The sequence below is a fragment of the Hippocampus zosterae genome, chromosome 2 (assembly GCF_025434085.1).
Source record: "Hippocampus zosterae strain Florida chromosome 2, ASM2543408v3, whole genome shotgun sequence".
NCBI lineage: Eukaryota > Metazoa > Chordata > Actinopteri > Syngnathiformes > Syngnathidae > Hippocampus > Hippocampus zosterae.
This window is the reverse complement of record NC_067452.1, coordinates 17,486,234-17,505,390: the sequence shown is the minus strand read 5'-3', so window position 1 is coordinate 17,505,390 and position 19,157 is coordinate 17,486,234. Positions and strand designations below refer to the sequence as shown.

Sequence of the window (19,157 nt, the reverse complement as noted above, 5' to 3'; positions counted from 1 at the left end):
ATTAGATCACCATCGTCTTTCGCCGCATCCAGGGCTAGAAAAAAAAGATTCAAAATAGAGGCTGATGTCAATTTCCCAAAAATACATCAATGAGTCATGAAAACTGACACAGCAGAGGATGGATCTTTTCTTGGATGCTCTCTGGCACTAACGCCCGAACATTACAGGAACTGACTTTTCACACGCATGAACCATAAAGATGTGGTCATTCGGTGCAACATATAACTCCAGTTTCATCTTATTTGCAGTCAGGAATGGCACCAAGGTGAGCTGTACATTCAAACATTTGAGTTCCCGTTGCCTTCATTTTCCTCGGCTCTGACAATCAATGCTGCCGCTCAATATGTCAATTTTTTGACATACCAGGCATAATATGCATTCATCTTGAAGGCATGTCATCTCAAAATATTCCCTGCCTTTAGTTTCATGTTTCATTCTGGGATTTTGGAAAAATTGGGTCCAAGGAGGGTTAAAAATATTCCACTTGTGGTAACCCTAGAACAGGGGTGCCAAACTCATTTCACATTGTGGGCCACATACGGCCTCGGTAGATGTAAAGTGGGCCGGACCATTAAAATTATACCATACTCTGCTATACATAACCAAAATAATGTATTTCCTTTGTTTTGGTCTAAAGAAGCACAAGAACATTAGGAAAATGTTGAAATTTAATCAACAGATCGTTTCCAAAACACTTGATGAAGCTCCTTAGATTTCCTTAGACAAATGTGCAATTCACTTTTATCTTTCACATATATGCATTGCAACTGATCCCACCTATTGTACAAAGGCACAAAACGTTTAACAAGTAATTGGTATTGAAAAGTGTAGTCATGCACTTTAAGATTAAATGAGATTTATACAGAAAGAAAATTTTAAACCATTTACACGTGTATATAAAATCTGAATGTAATCCCTGCCTACACCTTACACAATAAGGAGAGTGCTATTAAATGTGTAAAGAATAAAGTATTCACATGTCCTTGATAGCGTCTGCTGTGTTGGGTCTGTCTCAGTGACAGACTGAGGCTGCTGTTGTCTTCTCTGATCAAAACAATGTTGTCTTTTACTCTGACCATAACTGTGTCCCCCCCTAACGGATACTCCATGAATTTCACCTTATTTAAATACTCATTGTGTGTCTTTTATGCATCTTTTCACTTTTAAATTATCTTGTGGGCCTGATCAAACATCCTTACGGGCCGGTTCCAGCCCGCGGGCCGTATGTTTGACACCACCGCCCTAGAGGATGGATCATTATGTCATGAGATAGAAATGGAGTTGGAAAAAAAAGGTTGTAAACCAAGTTTGAAGCTTTATTTCCAGGAAGAGCCATTTTGGGAAGATTGTTATTTTGAAATCAAGTTGCTCTCAAACACGAAATGGAGTTGTTGGCTGAGGTTCGAGCTGATGCACACCTTAATTCGGAAAGAAAAGAAGACAAAATCAGAAAGGTTGTGGACAAACTTGTATTAAAGAAGGCGACTGGATTTAATACTTTACTCAAGAGTTGCTGAAACAACCTGGTTTGTTTTCATTACTTTATAAGTTGTGATTTGCTTTTATAACCAAGCCTATTCGAAAGAGTCAGTCACCTCAAACTGCTGAATTACAGAGGAATAACTCTCCTCAGCTGTGTCGATAAACTGTACTGCAGCATTCTTAGTGATATACTGTCGTGGTACTTGGAATTCCATAATCTACTTGCTGATGAACAGAACGTGTTTCGAAAGAAAAGAGCTTGTATCAATCACATTTACTCTCGTCACCAAGGCAAATGCTCGAAAACAAGAAGGAAAGTCTACTTTTGTATGCTCTGTCAATTTTCAGAACGCTTTTGACAGTCTTAATCGCAAATTGCTGAGCTGTTTGCTCTTGAAAATGGGTATTGATGGTAAATTCGGTGATCCGATAATCATCAAAATACTGGAATCGTGTAGCCAGTCAAATTGATTGGACTAAACAACACAGGGCAGAATGGTGTGGAAAACTGGTTAGCACGGCCATGTATCAGTGCAGAGGAGGTGGGTTCAAATCGAGGCTACGCTCTTCCTGTGTGGTGTTAGCATGTTCTTCCCGTGCCTGCGTGGGTTTTCACTGGGTGCTCCCACATTCCAAAAATATGCATGCCAGGTTAATGGAATTCTCTAAATCGTGTCGTTGTGTGTGTGTGTGTATATATGAATCTGATAAACCCACGTGGGTCGGGCCAGTTTAATCGTACATGACATTCAATAAAAACTAAACTGGATCATTCATTTGTGTGAAGAGCCCCAGCAAATACATTTACAGAGAAAGTCCACTTTCACTCAATGAGCAAGAGCAAATCCACCACTTCCCTGTGTGGTGGTTTCATTGTTGTTCCACCAAGTGGAATACTCCTGTGGCATGTCTGAGCTGGATTCCCCAGAGAGGTTACACCACTTTGCCAATGCGGTGCAGTAAACATCACACGGCACCTCCAAGATCTACAGCGATGTGTGGGATTTTTAAATCAGTGAATAAGACAACCGCACAATTCATTCATTACCTTTTTAATTTCCAAATATCTTTGAACGAAAAAAAAAATCCTTGCAAGTTTGGCAAAGAATTTAACTTAATTTTATTAAAATAGTGAAGGCAACTTTCTTGTCAAGTTGACAAAACATTTGACCCGCTGAATGAGACATGATAAACAAATACAAATTAATTCCCAAATCACTTTAAATACTCTAAACATCTACCTAAAATGTCCAGCTCATTACAGCAAGTGCTCAAAGCGTTTGGACAGCTCAGATACTGTTGTGGAGACTGTTAAAGGAAACTACTGCTTTTGCCAAAATGTGCAAATTCATCGAGTTCCGTGGTTAGCCTTGCTCATCGTTTGACAGGCTTATGTTGCGTCAATGTGACTTGAAAACAAAATGTACAGAAGTAAAAGATGCCAAATGACCAAGAAATAAAAGACGTTTTCCATATCTACTCCATTGTGTTTCAAGACAAGACCAAAAAAAGTGTTTTTTTTCTGAGAGCAGCTGAGTTAAAAAAAAAGTTCTCTATAAAGAAAATTGCTGTGTGCTTTACTTCCAAGCCAAGATGATGCAATTGTCTTGAGCTTCCTTCAATGTCCATTTGTTGTCATTTTAGGTAGACGTTTGTGCATATATTTACAAAGAGGCACCTGCGTATGTCTAATGTGCAGCAACAGGGTAGGCTCTGTCTCCATCCTTTTTATCGGTAAATCCTACTGTGTCGCCATTGCCGTTTGCACCCTCCTCTTCATACTGTGTAATGCTGTTAAAGTACTGTATACGCTGCAGGTTTGGGTGTAGTGAGCATTGTACTGCTGAGTTGGATGAGTAGGGATACTGTTGGGACAGTCGACGGGGCAGAGCTGTCCGTTGCTCTAAAAAACAGGCAGTCTGGTGGAGGTCAGCGTACAAGTGTTGATATCCTCGGTGTGAGAGGCTCTGTGCAGGGACGGTTCTGAGGCACTGTGGTTTATTTTAGGCAAGGCGTGCTGAAGAAGCTCGATGGAGGACAGGATCTTGTAAATGTATATTAAAAAAAAAGTCAACAGAATTCATTCCACCTTGACTTTGAAATCGGTTGTAAGTGAGAAAGAAAAAAGCAGCAGCTCACTTGTGGGAAGAGCGGCCTCTCTTCCTTGGACTTCTTGATGCAATCAGCAACCAACCTCTTCATGGCTTTGGGGCAGTTCTTGTAGAGTTTACTGAGGTCAGGTGACAGATAGCCCCGTCCCACCATGAAGATAATCTGAGGGGGAAAAATACTTTTTTTTTTTTTACTCACTACAGGAGCGACAATGCTAAGGCAACATAACTCACATGATACAAAAATGTCACATCACAATATTAATATTAACCACGCAATATGGTCGGTCTCATGGACATCTTGACATTATTTTTTGACTTCTCTAGTCACAGATGGTTTAAATAAAGGGGTTTAAGAAATTGGAAGTCTGTATTTCCAGCTTGATGGTGAACAGAGTGCCAACTAGAGGAGTAAAAACGACAACAACCGGTTCGTGAAGCTTCATTTTCCCATCGCTTGTAAGATGTAACCATCTTGTTTTTGCAGTGTATTCAGTTGAATAGATGTTGAAAAGGATTTTCAACTCAATGCGTTGTTTTTATTTACAATTTTGGACAAAACGTCCCAACTTGAGTGAATTGGATTCTGGCGACATTCTTAAAAGCGTCTTCGAAGACAAACATGTTTAACATCAATACACAAAACTATCATTTTAATCAAATGACCATTTAAGATTGCAATAAATGGATCTAGGTTTCCCATGCCCGGACGCGGGTCACCGGGGCCCCCCTCTGGAGCCAGGCCTGGAGGTGGGGCTCGTTGGCAGGCGCCTGGTGGCCGGGCCTACACCCATGGGGCCCGGCCGGGCACAGCCCAAAGAGGCAACGTGGGTCCCCGTTCCCATGGGCTCACCACCCATGAGAGGAGCCAAAGGGGTCGGGTGCAATGTGAGCTGGGCGGCAGCCAAAGGCGGGGACCCTGGCGGTCCGATCCTCGGCTGCAGAAGCTAGCTCTTGGGACATGGAATGTCACCTCTCTGGCATGGAAGGAGCCCGAGCTGGTGTGTGAGGCAGAGAATTTCCAACTGGATATAGTCGGACTTGCCTCCACACACAGCCTGGGTTCTGGTACCAGTTCTCTCGAGAGGGGTTGGACTCTCTTCCACTCTGGAGTTGCTCACAGTGAGAGGCGCAGAGCAGGTGTGGGCATACTCATTGCCCCCCGGCTCAGTGCCTCTACATTGGGGTTCACACCGGTAGACGAGAGGGTTGCCTCCCTCCGCCTTCGGGTGGGTGGACGGGTCCTGACTGTTGTTTGTGCATATGCACCAAACAGCAGCTCAGCATACCCACCCTTTTTGGAGTCCTTGGAGGGTGTGCTGGGGAGTACACCTGCTGGGGACTCCCTTGTTCTGCTGGGGGACTTCAATGCTCACGTGGGCAATGACAGTGAGACCTGGAGGGGCGTGATTGGGAGGAACGGCCCCCCCGATCAGAACCCGAGTGGTGTTTTGTTATTGGACTTCTGTGCTCGTCACGGATTGTCCATAACGAACACCTTGTTCAAGCATAAGAGTGTCCATATGTGCACTTGGCACCAGGACACCCTAGGCCGCAATTCGATGATCGACTTTGTAGTTGTATCATCGGATTTGCGGCCGCATGTTCTGGACATTCGGGTGAAGAGAGGGGCGGAGCTGTCAACTGATCACCACCTGGTGGTGAGTAGGCTCCAATGGTGGGGGAAGATGCCGGTCCGTCCTGGCAGACCCAAACGTATAGTGAGGGTTTGTTGGGAGCGTCTGGCGGAATCCCCTGTCAGAAGGAGTTTCAACTCCCAGCTCCGACAGAGCTTTTCCCATGTTCCGGGGGAGGCGGGGGTCATTGAGCCCGAGTGGACCATGTTCCGTGCCTCTATTGTTGAGGCGGCAAATCTGAGTTGTGGCCGTAAGGTGGTTGGTGCCTGTCGTGGCGGCAACCCCCGTACTCGCTGGTGGACACCAGCAGTAAGGGATGCCGTCAAGCTGAAGAATAAGTCCTATCGAGCCTTTATACAAAGGTCAACAAAGCGTGTGACGGAAAAGTGGTTAGGACTGCACGACTGTCTGTGTTTTATGTTATGTGTTGTGTTTATTATTTTACCTTATGTTAACTGTTTTGTAAAGCGCTTTGTTACAGCTGCCGCTGTTGTGAAAGCGCTATATAAATCAGCATGTTTTGTATTGTATTGTATTGTATTTATAGCCTGTGGGACCCCAGAGGCAGCTGACGGGTATCGACTGGCCAAGCGGACCGCGGCTTCGGTGGTCGCTGAGGCAAAAACGCGAGCGTGGGAAGAGTTCAGTGAGGCCATGGAATCTGACTTCCGGACGGCTTCGAGGAAATTCTGGTCCACCATCCGACAGGAGGGGGAAGCAGTGCACCACTAACACTGTGTACAGCGGGGATGGGGCGCTGCTGACTTCGACTCGGGACGTTGTGAACCGGTGGGCAGAGTACTTCGAAGACCTCAACTCCACCAACACGCCTTCCTTGGAGGAAGCAGAGCCTGGGGACTCTGAGGTGGGCTCTCCTATCTCTGTGGTTGAAGTCACCGATGTTGTTAAAAAGCTCCTCGGTGACAAGGCCCCAGGCGTGGATGACATCCGCCCGGAGTTCCTCAAGGTTCTGGATGTTGTGGGGCTGTCCTGGTTGACACGCCTCTGCAACATCGCGTGGTCAACAGGGAGAGTGCCTCTGGATTGGCAGACCGGGGTGGTAGTCCCTCTTTTTAAAAAGGGGGACCGGAGGGTGTGTTCCAACTGCAGAGGGATCACACTCCTCAGCCTCCCTGGTGAGGTCTATTCAGGAGTGCTGGAGAGGAGGGTCCGTCAGGAAGTCGAGAATCAAATTGAGGAGGAGCAGTGTGGTTTTCGTCCCGGCCGTGGAACAGTGGACCAGCTCTACACCCTTAGCAGGGTCCTTGAGGGTATGTGGGAATTCGCCCAACCAGTCTACATGTGTTTTGTGGACTTGGAGAAGGCGTTTGACCGTGTCCCTCGGGGAGTCCTGTGGAGGGTGCTTTGTGAGTATGGGGTACCGAACCCCCTGATACGGGCTGTTCGGTCATTATACCACCGATGTCAGAGTTTGGTTCGCATTGCCGGCAGTAAGTCGGAATCGTTTCCAGTGGGCGTAGGACTCCGCCAAGGCTGCCCTTTGTCGCCGATTCTGTTCATAACCTTTATGGACAGAATTTCTAGGCGCAGCCGAAGCGTTGAGGGGGTCCGTTTTGGGGGCCTCAGTATTGCATCCCTGCTTTTTGCAGATGATGTGGTGCTGTTGGCTCCTTCAAATGGGGCTCTCCAACTCTCACTGGAGCGTTTCGCAGCCGAGGTGAAGCGGTTGGGATGAGAATCAGTACCTCCAAATCTGAAACCATGGTCCTCAGTCGGAAAAGGGTGGAGTGCCCCGTCCGGGTCGGGTAGGAGATCTTACCCCAAGTGGAGGAGTTCAAGTATCTTGGGGTCTTGTTCACGAGTGAGGGTAGGAGGGAGCGGGAGATCGACAGGCGGATCGGTGCAGCGTCTGCTGTGATGCGGACGTTGTATCGGTCTGTCGTGGTGAAGAAGGAGCTGAGCCAAAGGGCGAAGCTCTCAATTTACCGGTCGATCTACGTCCCAACCCTCACCTATGGTCACGAGCTATGGGTCGTGACCGAAAGAACGAGATCCCGGATACAAGCGGCCGAAATGAGTTTTCTCCGGAGGGTGTCCAGGCTCTCCCTTAGAGATAAGGTGAGAAGCTCAGTCATCCGGGAGGGGCTCAGAGTCGAGCCGCTTCTCCTCCACATCGAGAGGAGCCAGATGAGGTGGCTTGGGCATCTGTTTCGGATGCCTTCTGAGCGCCTACCCGGTGAGGTGTTCCGGTCATGTCCCACCGGGAGGAGACCCCGAGGAAGACCCAGGACATGCTGGAGAGACTATGTCACCCAGCTTGCCTGGGAACGACTCGGGATCCCCCGGGGAGAGCTGGAAGAAGTAGCTAGGGAGAGGGAAGTCTGGGCTTCCCTGCTAAAGATGTCGCCCCCGCGACCCGGCCCCGGATAAGCGGTAGATGATGGATGGATGGATGGATGGCAATATTGATATTGTGATATTTATTTAAAAAAAAAAAAACAGAAATACCATTTTGAGACGATGTGGTTCACCCATACAAGAATGCACACATCGCCCAGCAGGTCAAAGGACAAGCTGGCCGGGGCCTAGATGGGGCCCTTCATTCTAGCACCCACTATTTCTACCATATCATTCTTAGTTGTTACACTGCCACAACTGTATGACTCCGGCAAAATTGTTTGTTCACAAGATCCTATTTTTTTACTATCAGCCTGCCATGTCTGATTTAATATCATATCAATAAAGATGTTTTGGATTGTATTTTTGTTTGCAGATTCTTGCTCAACAAATCATCTGAGTAGGAAAACATTACATAGGAAGGAGAAAATATGGGAGCATTGGGCAAGATATTCCAATTTGAATACAAAATAACAACACAATGTGTCGGTACTGTGCGTAGGGAGCCATACACGATCCAGGGCAGGCAGTGTGACCTGAGAAGGGACATAAAACCACACACATCTTAGAGTCGTGTTACTGATTCTAAAGTTAGGTCAATGGCTACGTAGCGCAAAGCCACAACCACAACCCGTTCAGACAGCATGTCTGAGTTTTTCCACCATCTTCTCTCCTCGACACACCTGGACCCAGTCGGAACAGGGCACAACGTTTTTGACAGACAACTTCATCTATTCATATAGCAACCATTTGACAAGCCTGGCAAGAGATGCAGCGATAACTGGCCAATAGACAAACGTGTGTGTTATACAGTCATTTTCATTGTACACTTTTCTCTCCTTTTCAAATCTGGAGGAAAGAGATGCGCCATGACTGTTGGACTAGACTTTTTGTGATCATCCTCCTCGAGGTTAGCTTGACTTTTGTGGTCTCGGTTCCCAAATGATTGGTGTGAGGAGGACTTGCGTGTCACAGCAACAACAGGCCTGGGAATCGTGCTTTCAGAGCACAAGCTCACCATTTTGGCTCAGCACCAAATACGCGGCCAGGAACCGAGAGTTATCGGCTGTGTGGAAATTCCCTAAAGTGTAACAGTCGAGAACAAGAGGCATCCTTTTACACGCAGCATGCGTTGATGACTGGAGTCTACCTGATCTCGGTTGGCTATCTGGGCGTACGGAAGCTCTCCTGTCATGAGCTCGAAGAGAACAATTCCATAGGAATAGACATCTGATTGGAAGCTGTAGGGATTGTTGTCCTGCATCCGTATGACTTCAGGAGCCTTTGAAGAGGCAACAAATTTCTTGTCACAAGCGTATGCTTCAAACATGCCATTACTGTACGAATGAGAGCGCTTGTTCACAGACCATCCAGAGAATAGAGCCAGATGGCTGCTCCACCTGATGCGAGCCGCTCCACCTGGCCTTTACCGTTGCAAGACCAAAGTCTCCAATTTTCACCGTCAGTCCTTCATGCAAAAAGATGTCTTCCTTGCTGTCAAGGATTCATCACTGAAACGCTGGGAAAATGCACATCTTGAGCAACATGTCAGAGATTTGAGACAAATGCGCAGCTGTTGAAAAGGATACTGTTGGACTTCATGTCACGATGAATGATGTTCTTTGCATGCAGATAGCTGAAAAGGAATACGCCGAATGAAATTGGTTGTGCCGACTTTAAAAATCACACAAACAGCTTTTTGGTATGACCTACTCCATGCCCTGAGCCGTCTGCCTGGAGATGTCTATAAGCTGGATCATCTTGAAGTTCGTCTCCAGGACATGAATGTGTTTGTAGAGGCTGCTGCCCTCGCACCACTGGGCCACAATGGCCAGTTTGTCCTTTGTCATGTAGCCCATAAACAACAGGATGTTGACATGTCTGGTTTTTCTGTGAGCAAGGGGAGATGGGCGAAACAAGATAAGATCAAAGATTGCAATAGATGAGTCACCAAATGGCGCAGCAAATGAGCTCAAGCCATATTTCTCACCTTAGGACAGCTACTTCATTTTTAAATGCCTGCAGCTGCTCTGGAGTAGGGTTGGTAACCTTCAAAATCTTCACTGCTACATCACCTAGTTGATTAAACAAACAAAATGGACGTGTGTACTTTTGCATTTGCTGTGATGCAGCGTGCAGAGTGACGAGGGAAAAAATGTGAGCATTCGTGGCTGCCCTAGAGCGGGCCCTGCCTCTTCTGCCCCCATCATTCCTACCATGCCATTTCCCTTTGTATACAGTTCCAAAGGAGCCTGAACCAATGCGGGACTGAAGATACACCTCACTTGCTTCAATCTCCCAGTAGTAACTGGAATCACGTTTCTCCCGAGGCCTCTGGATGTTGACAAAATTCAAAAAGGTGCAATTCTGACTAAACACATAACAAAGTGAATAAGACATTCAAAAGAAGAAATTACAATTTTATTCTTCTCCTGAGTGTTGAAGGACGTGGCCCTCTCTCGCTGGGCTGGGGCGGGGATTTTGGCTTGGGACTGGGACCAGCCAGTAGGACTCTGGTTGGGGGAACTCCCAGCTGTAGAAAGTACAACAGGGAATTAGGCGGGCATAGTCTTTGAATGCTGTCGGGAGGTTCACATCAATTACACCCAACGAAAAGAAGGAAAACATTGTGATGCGACAAACAACTTACCAGAGTCATGATTCCGCATTGCATCCTAGAGAGACAACAAAAACAGAACCTATCACATAAGGCTGACCTTCACAGCCGCAATGTAAAAGCAGGTATGAATGTTCGGAGGTCAGGCTGTACAGACCAGCACAACACACGCCGTTCTGCTGTCTAACCTTTTCTGGACTCTCAGATGAGGTTGCAACAAAAGACTGGGAGAAGTGGACAATACCTACTTTCCTCTTCAGCCAGAATCTATGGCACCAGGAGGTGGGGAAGGTATTCAGGCAGTCTAGCTACTCCCCAACAGGGGATGACAAAATCAGTGAGGGCAGCAAGGAAAATGAAAAGGAACACAGGGAAGGAAATGAGTAAAAGACAACAGGAATGAAAAGAGTAATGTCAGGTATAAAACTGAAGAGAATAATTAAATATTTGCAGGAAAACTGTGGAGGTGTAAAAGGGGAAACTGGGACAAGGGAGGAGGAGTTAGGGATTAGCCTTGCCCAGGCAACTTAAGACAGAAACGCATCATTAGAAAAATCAAAGGCAGGAGGATCGTCGCAATGCCCAAGATCTGTATCGGAGTCAAATATTTTTAGGGGACGGTGACTGATCCTAGCGGTACACCAAGAGTCCCCCGTTGTGTGTAGTTACCTCAATCATACTGCTGTCTACAGGCAGTGTTGTGCTAACCATGTGCACATTTGGCGTTGAAGTGGAGCGTTGCCTCTGGGAAAGACCGCCGCCTGTGGGCGAGTAGGGCGTGGCATAGTTGAAGGCATGTGGCGTTGAATATCTGTGGGCAGAGCTGAGAGGGGGAGAGAATGCAATCGTAAGATTCACAGGCTACTGTACGTGTATCTGATCTCTTCATCGCAAACGTGACACAGTCTCGCTGTTATTGACGACAGAACAAGTTTGGTTTTCGGAATGCTGCGATGTCAGCAGTGTTTTGTGCACAACAACTGGACTATCCACTTCCAAGGTTTGTGATTGACGTTTAGCTTGTCTTGAGAGGCTCAAGCATGCCTGAAAAATCTGTGTTTACTTTCTGATGTTTAACAATTAATGCCACCACAATGTGTGATTGAAACTCTTTCTACTGAAGGAGAAAAACTGGAAATATTGGCTTCTTCTCACTTGAACATGGTGACTCCTGTCATTTTTTATTTAGAGGGAAATGAGCATGTGCAAATGATCAACTTCCAGCTCCTAAGACCAAATAAGTCTGGAATACCCCCTAAAATACAATTTTAGGGGGTAAAAAAAAAAAATAGAGACTACTCCTGAGAGAAAGCCAACATTCATTCGGATTTGCAACCATGTCACTTGTAACTCTGATAAGAGTGAAAGATAGTGGAAACACCTAATAAATCAAGTAATAATAATTGGTACCATTGATTAAAGCTGAGTTAATCCAATCTTTGATCGTTTATCACCTCTTATTGATGAATATGTAGCCGAAAATCAGAAATGGTAAGATTTATTTTTCAGGAATTTTGAAGGCAAAATATCCCCCAATTCTTGAAAGACGCGCTTACATTCACACAAACAGACGATTCAAGTCAAGTCAAGTCAACTGTATTTATAGATCACTTTCAAACAGCCATCACTGCATACAAAGTGCTGTACTAGGAGCAATTTAACATGCACAATTATCAGTAAGACAAATCGGTAATAAAGACGGTAGAAAGCACCAAACAATAAAAACAAGATTCACACACACATGTGCCAGCACAAGCCTGCAGCCTTCTGTGTTGTTCTTCTGACATATTGGTATGCCTCCAACATGATACCGCACTGCTGGAGCTATCCAGAGACTGGACGACAGGTCATCCACGACCAGAAAATTACGTTTCAAAACAGTACTTTGGATTGCTCTGCATGGAACACACGGTGCACTGGAAGGGTGATAATTTGGCAGCTCCCGGTGCTTTTAAACAGTTTGAAGTGCCTCTGAAACAACAGGCTCTTTTCACACACCTGTTATATCAGCCCTTGGACTGGTAAGCCCCCATAAAGCTGAGAATGTCATTACAAGCAGGATTTTATCCAATTCCTATTCAGGCTCTAGGCAAAGTAGAACACAACTCCAACTGTGTAGCAAACATGACAGTTTGCAAAAAAAAAATGGTGCTGAGGCCACACCGACGGGCACTATGACATCATCAAATGTGTCAAATTGATTTAGAGGTGTACTACATCCAGTAACGGTTTTTGAGATACAGTATGTTATACACCTTAGTCTAACTGGATATTGGTTGATAGTAAGAGGCTGAAAACCGAATCGTGCCATCTATGGCCTCTTATACACCGGTCATCTAAGCCAGTAATGTTGTTCTCTCCCGCCCAGCTTGCGCTCCTGTTTACAAGATGCCAGTGCGAGAGAGAGATGTTGATGGTCAACCGAGTAATTTGCCTGCTCCCCATGTCATAGCTGAGCCACAAAAAAGGTAAACCAATCACGGCTCACCTGTTTTCTGAAGATGAGCCATGATTGGTTGTTACCTGAGCCCAGAGCAACTGTGATGTCATTTTCAGTCGACAGCAAGCGGCAAGTGCTCACCGTATACGCCGGACCGCACCGCTACAGTGTTCTTTTTTTTTTATGATCAGAATTGTTTCCTGCTATGTACTGATCCAGTTCATCTGTGTGCTAAGACATACCTTGGAAAGCGAGTTAACGATTCTCTCATTCGCCGAGATGTTAACGGGGGAAGTGATGGGGCGCCACTTTCACCAGGTGTTGGACACAAACTGAAGAAAGAGGCATCAGGCAACTAAATGTGAAATTGTTGCTTGAGTGCACAAACAGTTTGGTTGCAGTGACCTTATCTAGAGGGGACACTTACAGGAGTTGTCGAATATTGCTCCAGTCCACACACATTGTGGGTACTTTTGTGCTGCAATGCTCATGGAACTTGTAGCCACACGTTTGGCAACGGAAACCGTTCAAAAGAAACTTCTGGCAAATGTCACAGAATGCGAGCTTCAGATATGTTTTCCGGACCTAAAACATGAGCAACATTTCTGCATTTATTTCTTAGGCAAAGACGATTATTCAGGGATTAGCGTTAAACACTTCAGGCACTCACAAAATTATGTGTGGTCAGGGGAACATGATCTAAAACTTCCACCAGCAACTCTTCACCAATCAGGGAGGTTGAGTCGGTATTCCAGTCCATCCGTAGTTTTTTACTGTGACAAATAACAGCGAAATACTCTGCTTATATCAAGGAAAACGGGTATCTCACGAAGCACGGAAATCTGCCCGTTTTCAAACGCTACATGAAAAGGTTTGAAGCTCACCTCCTCTGCCCAGGGTGTAGTCTGAACACAGCACAACACTGAGGCTGAAGGCCTCGCACCATTAAGGCTTTGATCAGGCAGCTCTGCAGAGTCATACCTGGCCGTACATTTACCTAAAGGAGACAGCAAAGTGGATTAGCAATTATTTAGCCTTCCGGCATGCCTTCAAACGGTTTGAATTTCCTCAACTGGAAATCCGATGCGGCACCAAGGTGCCGTTTGTTATAAACATGAAAGAAATCGGCTCACCACTGTGCGCTGCTGGTTTGGGAGGTAGACGCGGATGGTGCTGCTCGTCTTCGAGTCGGGTATCTTGCTGTCGTCTGAGGAGCGACGCTGGCAGGGAAATCCCTGGACCATAGTCGGCGAAAGGCACGGGCCCTCAAAGGCAGAGTCTTTCATTCCAAAGCCATTGCTCAGGGTCTTCCATGCTCCCTGGAGGTGCTCCATCAGTAAAGCCAAGTGCTATCAATGGTCTGGAAAAAATGAACCAAGCGCAAACTTTGAATGCTTTAAAAGCTCTCATCATCAGCTGACACAATCAATATTACATTAGTCTGTTTTCTAAATGAGAGGGATGCACAGTGGAGACGCCATGCCGAAGTGTATGAAACTCACCGGCAGCAGCGAAACAAGAGGGAGGTATTTCTATCGAGTCTATTGCCCGGTTAATTTTAGAGAGCATTGCTGAACTATAGGAAATAGCTTGCACGAGATTTGCTCCCAGATGTCGTAACTCTTCATAGTCAGTCTTTCAGAAATGGAAATATTGGGACTTTTGTTCCAACTGACATCTGTTGCCGAAGATTTCTGCTTCTTCATTTACAAACTTGCCGCTCCACAAGACGACAGTGTTTCCCCATTGTATTTTTATTTTTTTCCCTTTCCTCCAACTACCCTCATTCATGATTACTGATATTCATTGCTGAGAAGACACTGATCACATTAGCGATTTCTCACAATAATTGTGAAACAGATACGTATAAATTGGCCACACTCTATTATACACATCTGCTAGTGTTCTCATTTTGAAATGATCGCTTCTACAATAGTCCTGAAGAGTCACAGTGTCTCATCACTGGTGAGCCATTTCTGGAATAGGCCCGTGGGCTACTCAAGTACGTAGTCCTTGAGGGCTCTCTGGTGCCCGCGGGCACCACGTTGGTGACCCCTGGTTTATACAGTTTATCGGCAAAAAAAAAGATTGATTTGACTGCCAAAACCACAAGGACACCAGACAAAGCCATTGCCAGGTGAAAAGCAAATACTGTAAATAGAAATCTCTGAGTCAATGCTGGGTGCATTGAGAAAAAGAAGAAAAAAACTATTTGTGTCACAATGAGAAATTCACAATTTACAGCAGCAAAAATTATGAAAAAGAGAAAGTAGAAAAACAAAACACGTATTTGCATGCAAATGTAACATGGTTTGGTTGAAACCAGCAGTGGTGTTGGTGATTATTAAATGGCAACTAATTTGAATCCCGAAGAACAAGTTGACATCAGCAAGGGTTATAAACTGGCCGACTGGATAATGACAAGTTAGCAGGGCAGCATTTCTCTTACATTTGCTGAACTGCATTACAGTGATATGCTCATATTTCTATTCACATTCACTATTAAGAATCAGTAAGCTGTTGGTAGTTCAAAGTGGGGACACTTAATCTCTCACACTCCCCCGTCTTCCTGTCTGCTGTTGTGTTTCTACATTAAACACATAAGACAACTTTTACCAATATTCTATAATAAAAATACACCAGTGAGGAAAATCCGGTTTTACTTCAGACATTACATTTAATCAAGAAATATTGAGGCAATTTGGTGCCACAACTTGAATAAAATGACAACAGTTGATTAATTTGTGAATTTTGCCCCTCGGTGCTCAAGGAACTCTAGGCCAATGCCTTTTCCTGGCGCCCCATTATCTACTGAGAATATGTTAAAACAGTTAGAACTAGGAAATAAAACTGGAATAACGCAAAGGCTCATCCTTTGCATTCACACTATTATTGTTATTCACACTATTATTGTGATGTGACATCAACACGCTCAGAGCATCATGAGATGGTTGGCTGCCGTTGAATATTGAGTTTGCTAAACGGTGCTGGCAAGCTACTGAACCCACAGCACCACAAAACAACCTGAAAGATTGACAGACAGGCCATGACAGATTCTGGCTTTTGAGCCATTTGCACACAAAATGCCAAATTGCAGCCATGATCCACACATACCAGGCCATGTTTATGTTGCTGTGATGTTCAACAGCCGTAAACATGTCACTTCAAGGTTCACTGCACTGTGAACACTTGAATCCATTCTACTCGACAGACAAGTCACCCAGACCAACACAAAATGTACCCAAAATAGTTCAAGAGAAATGTGTGTGAAAACACCCGTCCAATAGCTTCCATCTATATAACCATGTGCTCATGTGAATTTGACATGGTCCTTTCAATGACAATTTGTGGTTCATTCTGTTAATTCATATTCTGTCACAGCTTTGCACATCTGATAATTAACCATTAATTTGATAACGTTGAACAGAACCTATACTGTCTTAATGTTATCACTGTGGTTGCCTTCGGGCTAAAGAGCAGTCTAAAAAGAACTGTGGTTCCGGCACCGTGTTGACATAAACCCTCTACGTTACAGCAACGTGGCAATGAAGCCTTCCACAACTATGTCAGGAAACCTCAGTGAAATGCAAAGGATATGTGAAAATGAATACTACTGCAGCAAATGAAGATAACAGAGAGCAGCCAAGTTATGCATTTACATAATTCCAGTTAGAACAGGTTTTAGATGCCAGTTATTTGCAACATTTTTTTTTTCAATTTCGATGCTCCATCCTCACTGCAGAATGTCACGTTCCAGTTCTATTCTCACAATTTAGCACCAATGTAATATAGTGGCAAATTGTATAGTTCCTATCTTTGATTCTGAGGTACATGACAAAAAACACGAATGTATGGTTTGGAGAAAAAAAGGTGAACATTCCAATGAGAACAATATTTTCGACGGATTGTTCGACACGAGGCATTTCGGTTGTGCTGTCGTTGAAAAGTGCTGTGTTTGCATCTAGCATGTAACGTGACCTGTCTGAAAGAAATCAAATATCTTGCTAACGTACAGCGCTTTGCAGTGACTGTGCACCCGCAAAGGTCTGCTTCATCACACCGAGAATATTAGGTGAAGAAAGGAATGTGTCTCATACTAAATTCAAGTTGGTTTGTTTTTTTCCCGACAAGGGAAAGAGGGGTTACTCTTACAATGTACATTCTCTATCATTCTGCAGAGTAAGGAGGTTGCAAATCACTTCCAAATTCTGTCATGGATTTTTTAAACAGATCTTTTCGAATGAAGCGGATATAGTTCCCTCTTGAGAAAGCTTTGTCATACACGACTCTCCATATAAACAGACAAGCGGGCGGTCCGTGTATAGTATGTAACGTCGAGTTATGTTGTCGCAGCTAGAAACATTTGATCCGGTGCGATCGCTTTTAAAACAAGGTAGCTCGAAATAATTGTCTTTTCTATCTTATGTCCTGCATACCCAACAGGTCAAACAGCATAACGAAGACAATCGTCGTCTGCCAAGTCATAAATCGGAGAGATAAATGACATTAGTGTCCATTGTTCTAACATTGTTGAATAAAGAAGGAAGGGCGACTAGGAAAGTCAAATAATTCGGAACACAGTTGACGCCTCTACAGTGGAAGCCGATGTAGGCCCCCCTAATGCGGACGACAATGTTCGCTCATACGCTTTGAACACTCCGTTTGTTTTCTGCAGACGCACTTCAAACATTCGTAGTTAGCTTTTCCACATAGCTACGAGAGTAGCAGCCTGTATGCAGCAAACTGTGTTTTTGGTGTGTGGGAGCTTACCAAGAGAAGTTGGGAAAGTTGTGCTCCGCCATAACTTCAGGAAAAAGTGGCGTCGGTGACATCATCATATTTGCAACGCATTAAAAAAAGGACCAAGCGACTGACACAAAATGCGCATATCCCGTAAAATGTCGCGATAATGGACGGCGTGAAGGTCACAAGCTGCTCGCCTCAAAAGCTAAGAAAAGTTTGATCCACGACCGTCTGGTTTTGAAGTCCAACTTGATCGGTCATTTGAAAAGTGACACGATGAGTTGCATTCATTGTTATGTTGGGATGAGCGAGGCACTTCTACGTTTTCATTCCGACCCGTTCCTGAATACTTTCGTCTGATCATCTGTATTTATTTTCAATGGAAGGTAAAGGGTTTGACCCGCGGAGTCCTGCGTCCGACTGACGACAGCGATTGAAATAAGAGCCCGCAATCAAAACGAGCGACGAAAATCAGTCCCACGGCTGTAAGGCCCTCCCACGCCAACCGTAATGTTATGCCCCCTAGCACCAGAGAAACACAGCTAAATAAGAGAACAAAAGCTTATGCAGTATTGCGTACCAGGCCGGGGTGATCAGTGGGTATTTTCGAGCTTGTATATTACACCAATTAATAATCCAGCAAACAAAAAAGGGGTGTATTGTACGCCGTAGTTTTAAAACATCAACAAGAATCAGCGTTTGCAACATTAACGCTTAACAACGTAAGTGCGACACCATCTGGACATTTGAGGGCAGTGCAACGGGATTTTCATGATGATGGATTCAAGTAGCCCGTGGAATTTCGAAGTGTCTTGTAAAATTCTTGTACACTAGGGGTCCCGAAGTCTGGTCCAAAAGACCCTCTATCCACCCTGTTTTAAATGTCTCCCACCAACACACCAGTAATTTGAATCAGGAGGGAGACATCTAAAACAGGCTGGATAGAGGGTGTCAAGGACCCCCCTGTCGTACACTGTAAAAAAACAAACACAATAGACTTTTTTTTTTATGGGTGGAGTGGCGCTACTGTCATTTCAGTTGAAACAATTTGAAAATATAAACTATTTACATTTATGGAAACAGTTTTAATTAGAACCATCCAAATCCAAAACAATTAGCGGAGTCTTTTGTACCTGGGCACCCAATTCAACTGTAAACTCTCATTTTTCTATTGTGAAATGCTGTAAGGCCAATTTTTCACAACAGCAAAACTTAAAATATGTAGTTGAATCGCTCAACTTTAAATTTTATTGAAGGTTGCTGCTTTGAAATTTTGAGGTCGCCCAACTTTTTTTAAGGTGTATGTTTTTATCACTTTTCTGTCATGTATAAGCCAGGAGTGTCAAAGTCATTTTCATCACGAATGATACATTAGTGCTGATTCCCGTCAGAGGGCCATTGTAACTTCCAATCATAATGGAATCACTTCATCACTTTTTTTGCATATAACTGTGCATTTTACTGATTTTTTTTTTAAATCAGTCATACAAATGGTCTATCCATTCATTTTCTGTACTATACAGCTTCTCCTGTTCATGGTCGCTGGTGAACTGCAGCATATCCCAGATGACTTTGGGTTAATACATTTTTTATTTCACATTTATCCAGGTAAGGCAATTTAGACTACATTTTCAATTTCATTGCTGAGCAGACAGCAGATTTAAACAAAGCTAAAATTGCACACGGAATTGGTGCCCAGTCAATCTGGGGGAACGGATGACCATTCACATCAGTCCTGAGTGGGAAATCAGCCCACACTGCCTGCACCA

At 44.6% G+C, this 19,157-nt stretch overlaps 1 protein-coding gene across 2 annotated transcripts; it reads right to left on the bottom strand.

The window, feature by feature from the left end:
• Positions 1-2,578: 2,578 nt before the first annotated feature.
• On the bottom strand, positions 2,579-17,885 carry raf1a (Raf-1 proto-oncogene, serine/threonine kinase a). Of its 2 annotated transcripts, XM_052058516.1 has the most exons (18): positions 17,416-17,885; positions 13,779-14,005; positions 13,530-13,642; positions 13,316-13,418; positions 13,073-13,230; positions 12,888-12,977; positions 10,875-11,028; positions 10,394-10,513; positions 10,239-10,263; positions 10,006-10,121; positions 9,805-9,922; positions 9,579-9,663; positions 9,302-9,478; positions 9,178-9,224; positions 8,956-9,074; positions 8,739-8,870; positions 3,622-3,756; positions 2,579-3,526 (listed from the first exon to the last, which is right to left on the bottom strand). In XM_052058516.1, exons 2-18 carry the CDS (start codon positions 13,977-13,979, stop codon positions 3,386-3,388), a joined length of 2,034 nt encoding a protein of 677 aa, XP_051914476.1. In that variant the 5' UTR covers positions 13,980-14,005; positions 17,416-17,885; the 3' UTR covers positions 2,579-3,385. The 2 variants fall into 2 exon arrangements, with proteins under 2 accessions (XP_051914476.1, XP_051914477.1); XM_052058517.1 differs by lacking the exon at positions 10,394-10,513 and having other exon boundaries at positions 17,416-17,883.
• Positions 17,886-19,157: the final 1,272 nt, after the last annotated feature.

Bases quoted from the DNA above. Each gene is read 5' to 3' on its own strand.
- raf1a (XM_052058516.1), bottom strand. From the start codon at position 13,979: ATGGAGCACCTCCAGGGAGCATGGAAGACCCTGAGCAATGGCTTTGGA. The intron at 13,419-13,529 runs GTGAGCTTCAAA...TATTTGTCACAG, and splicing joins CTACACCCTGGGCAGAGGAG to TAAAAAACTACGGATGGACT. The intron at 9,664-9,804 runs GTAGGAATGATG...TTAATCAACTAG, and splicing joins ATACAAAGGGAAATGGCATG to GTGATGTAGCAGTGAAGATT.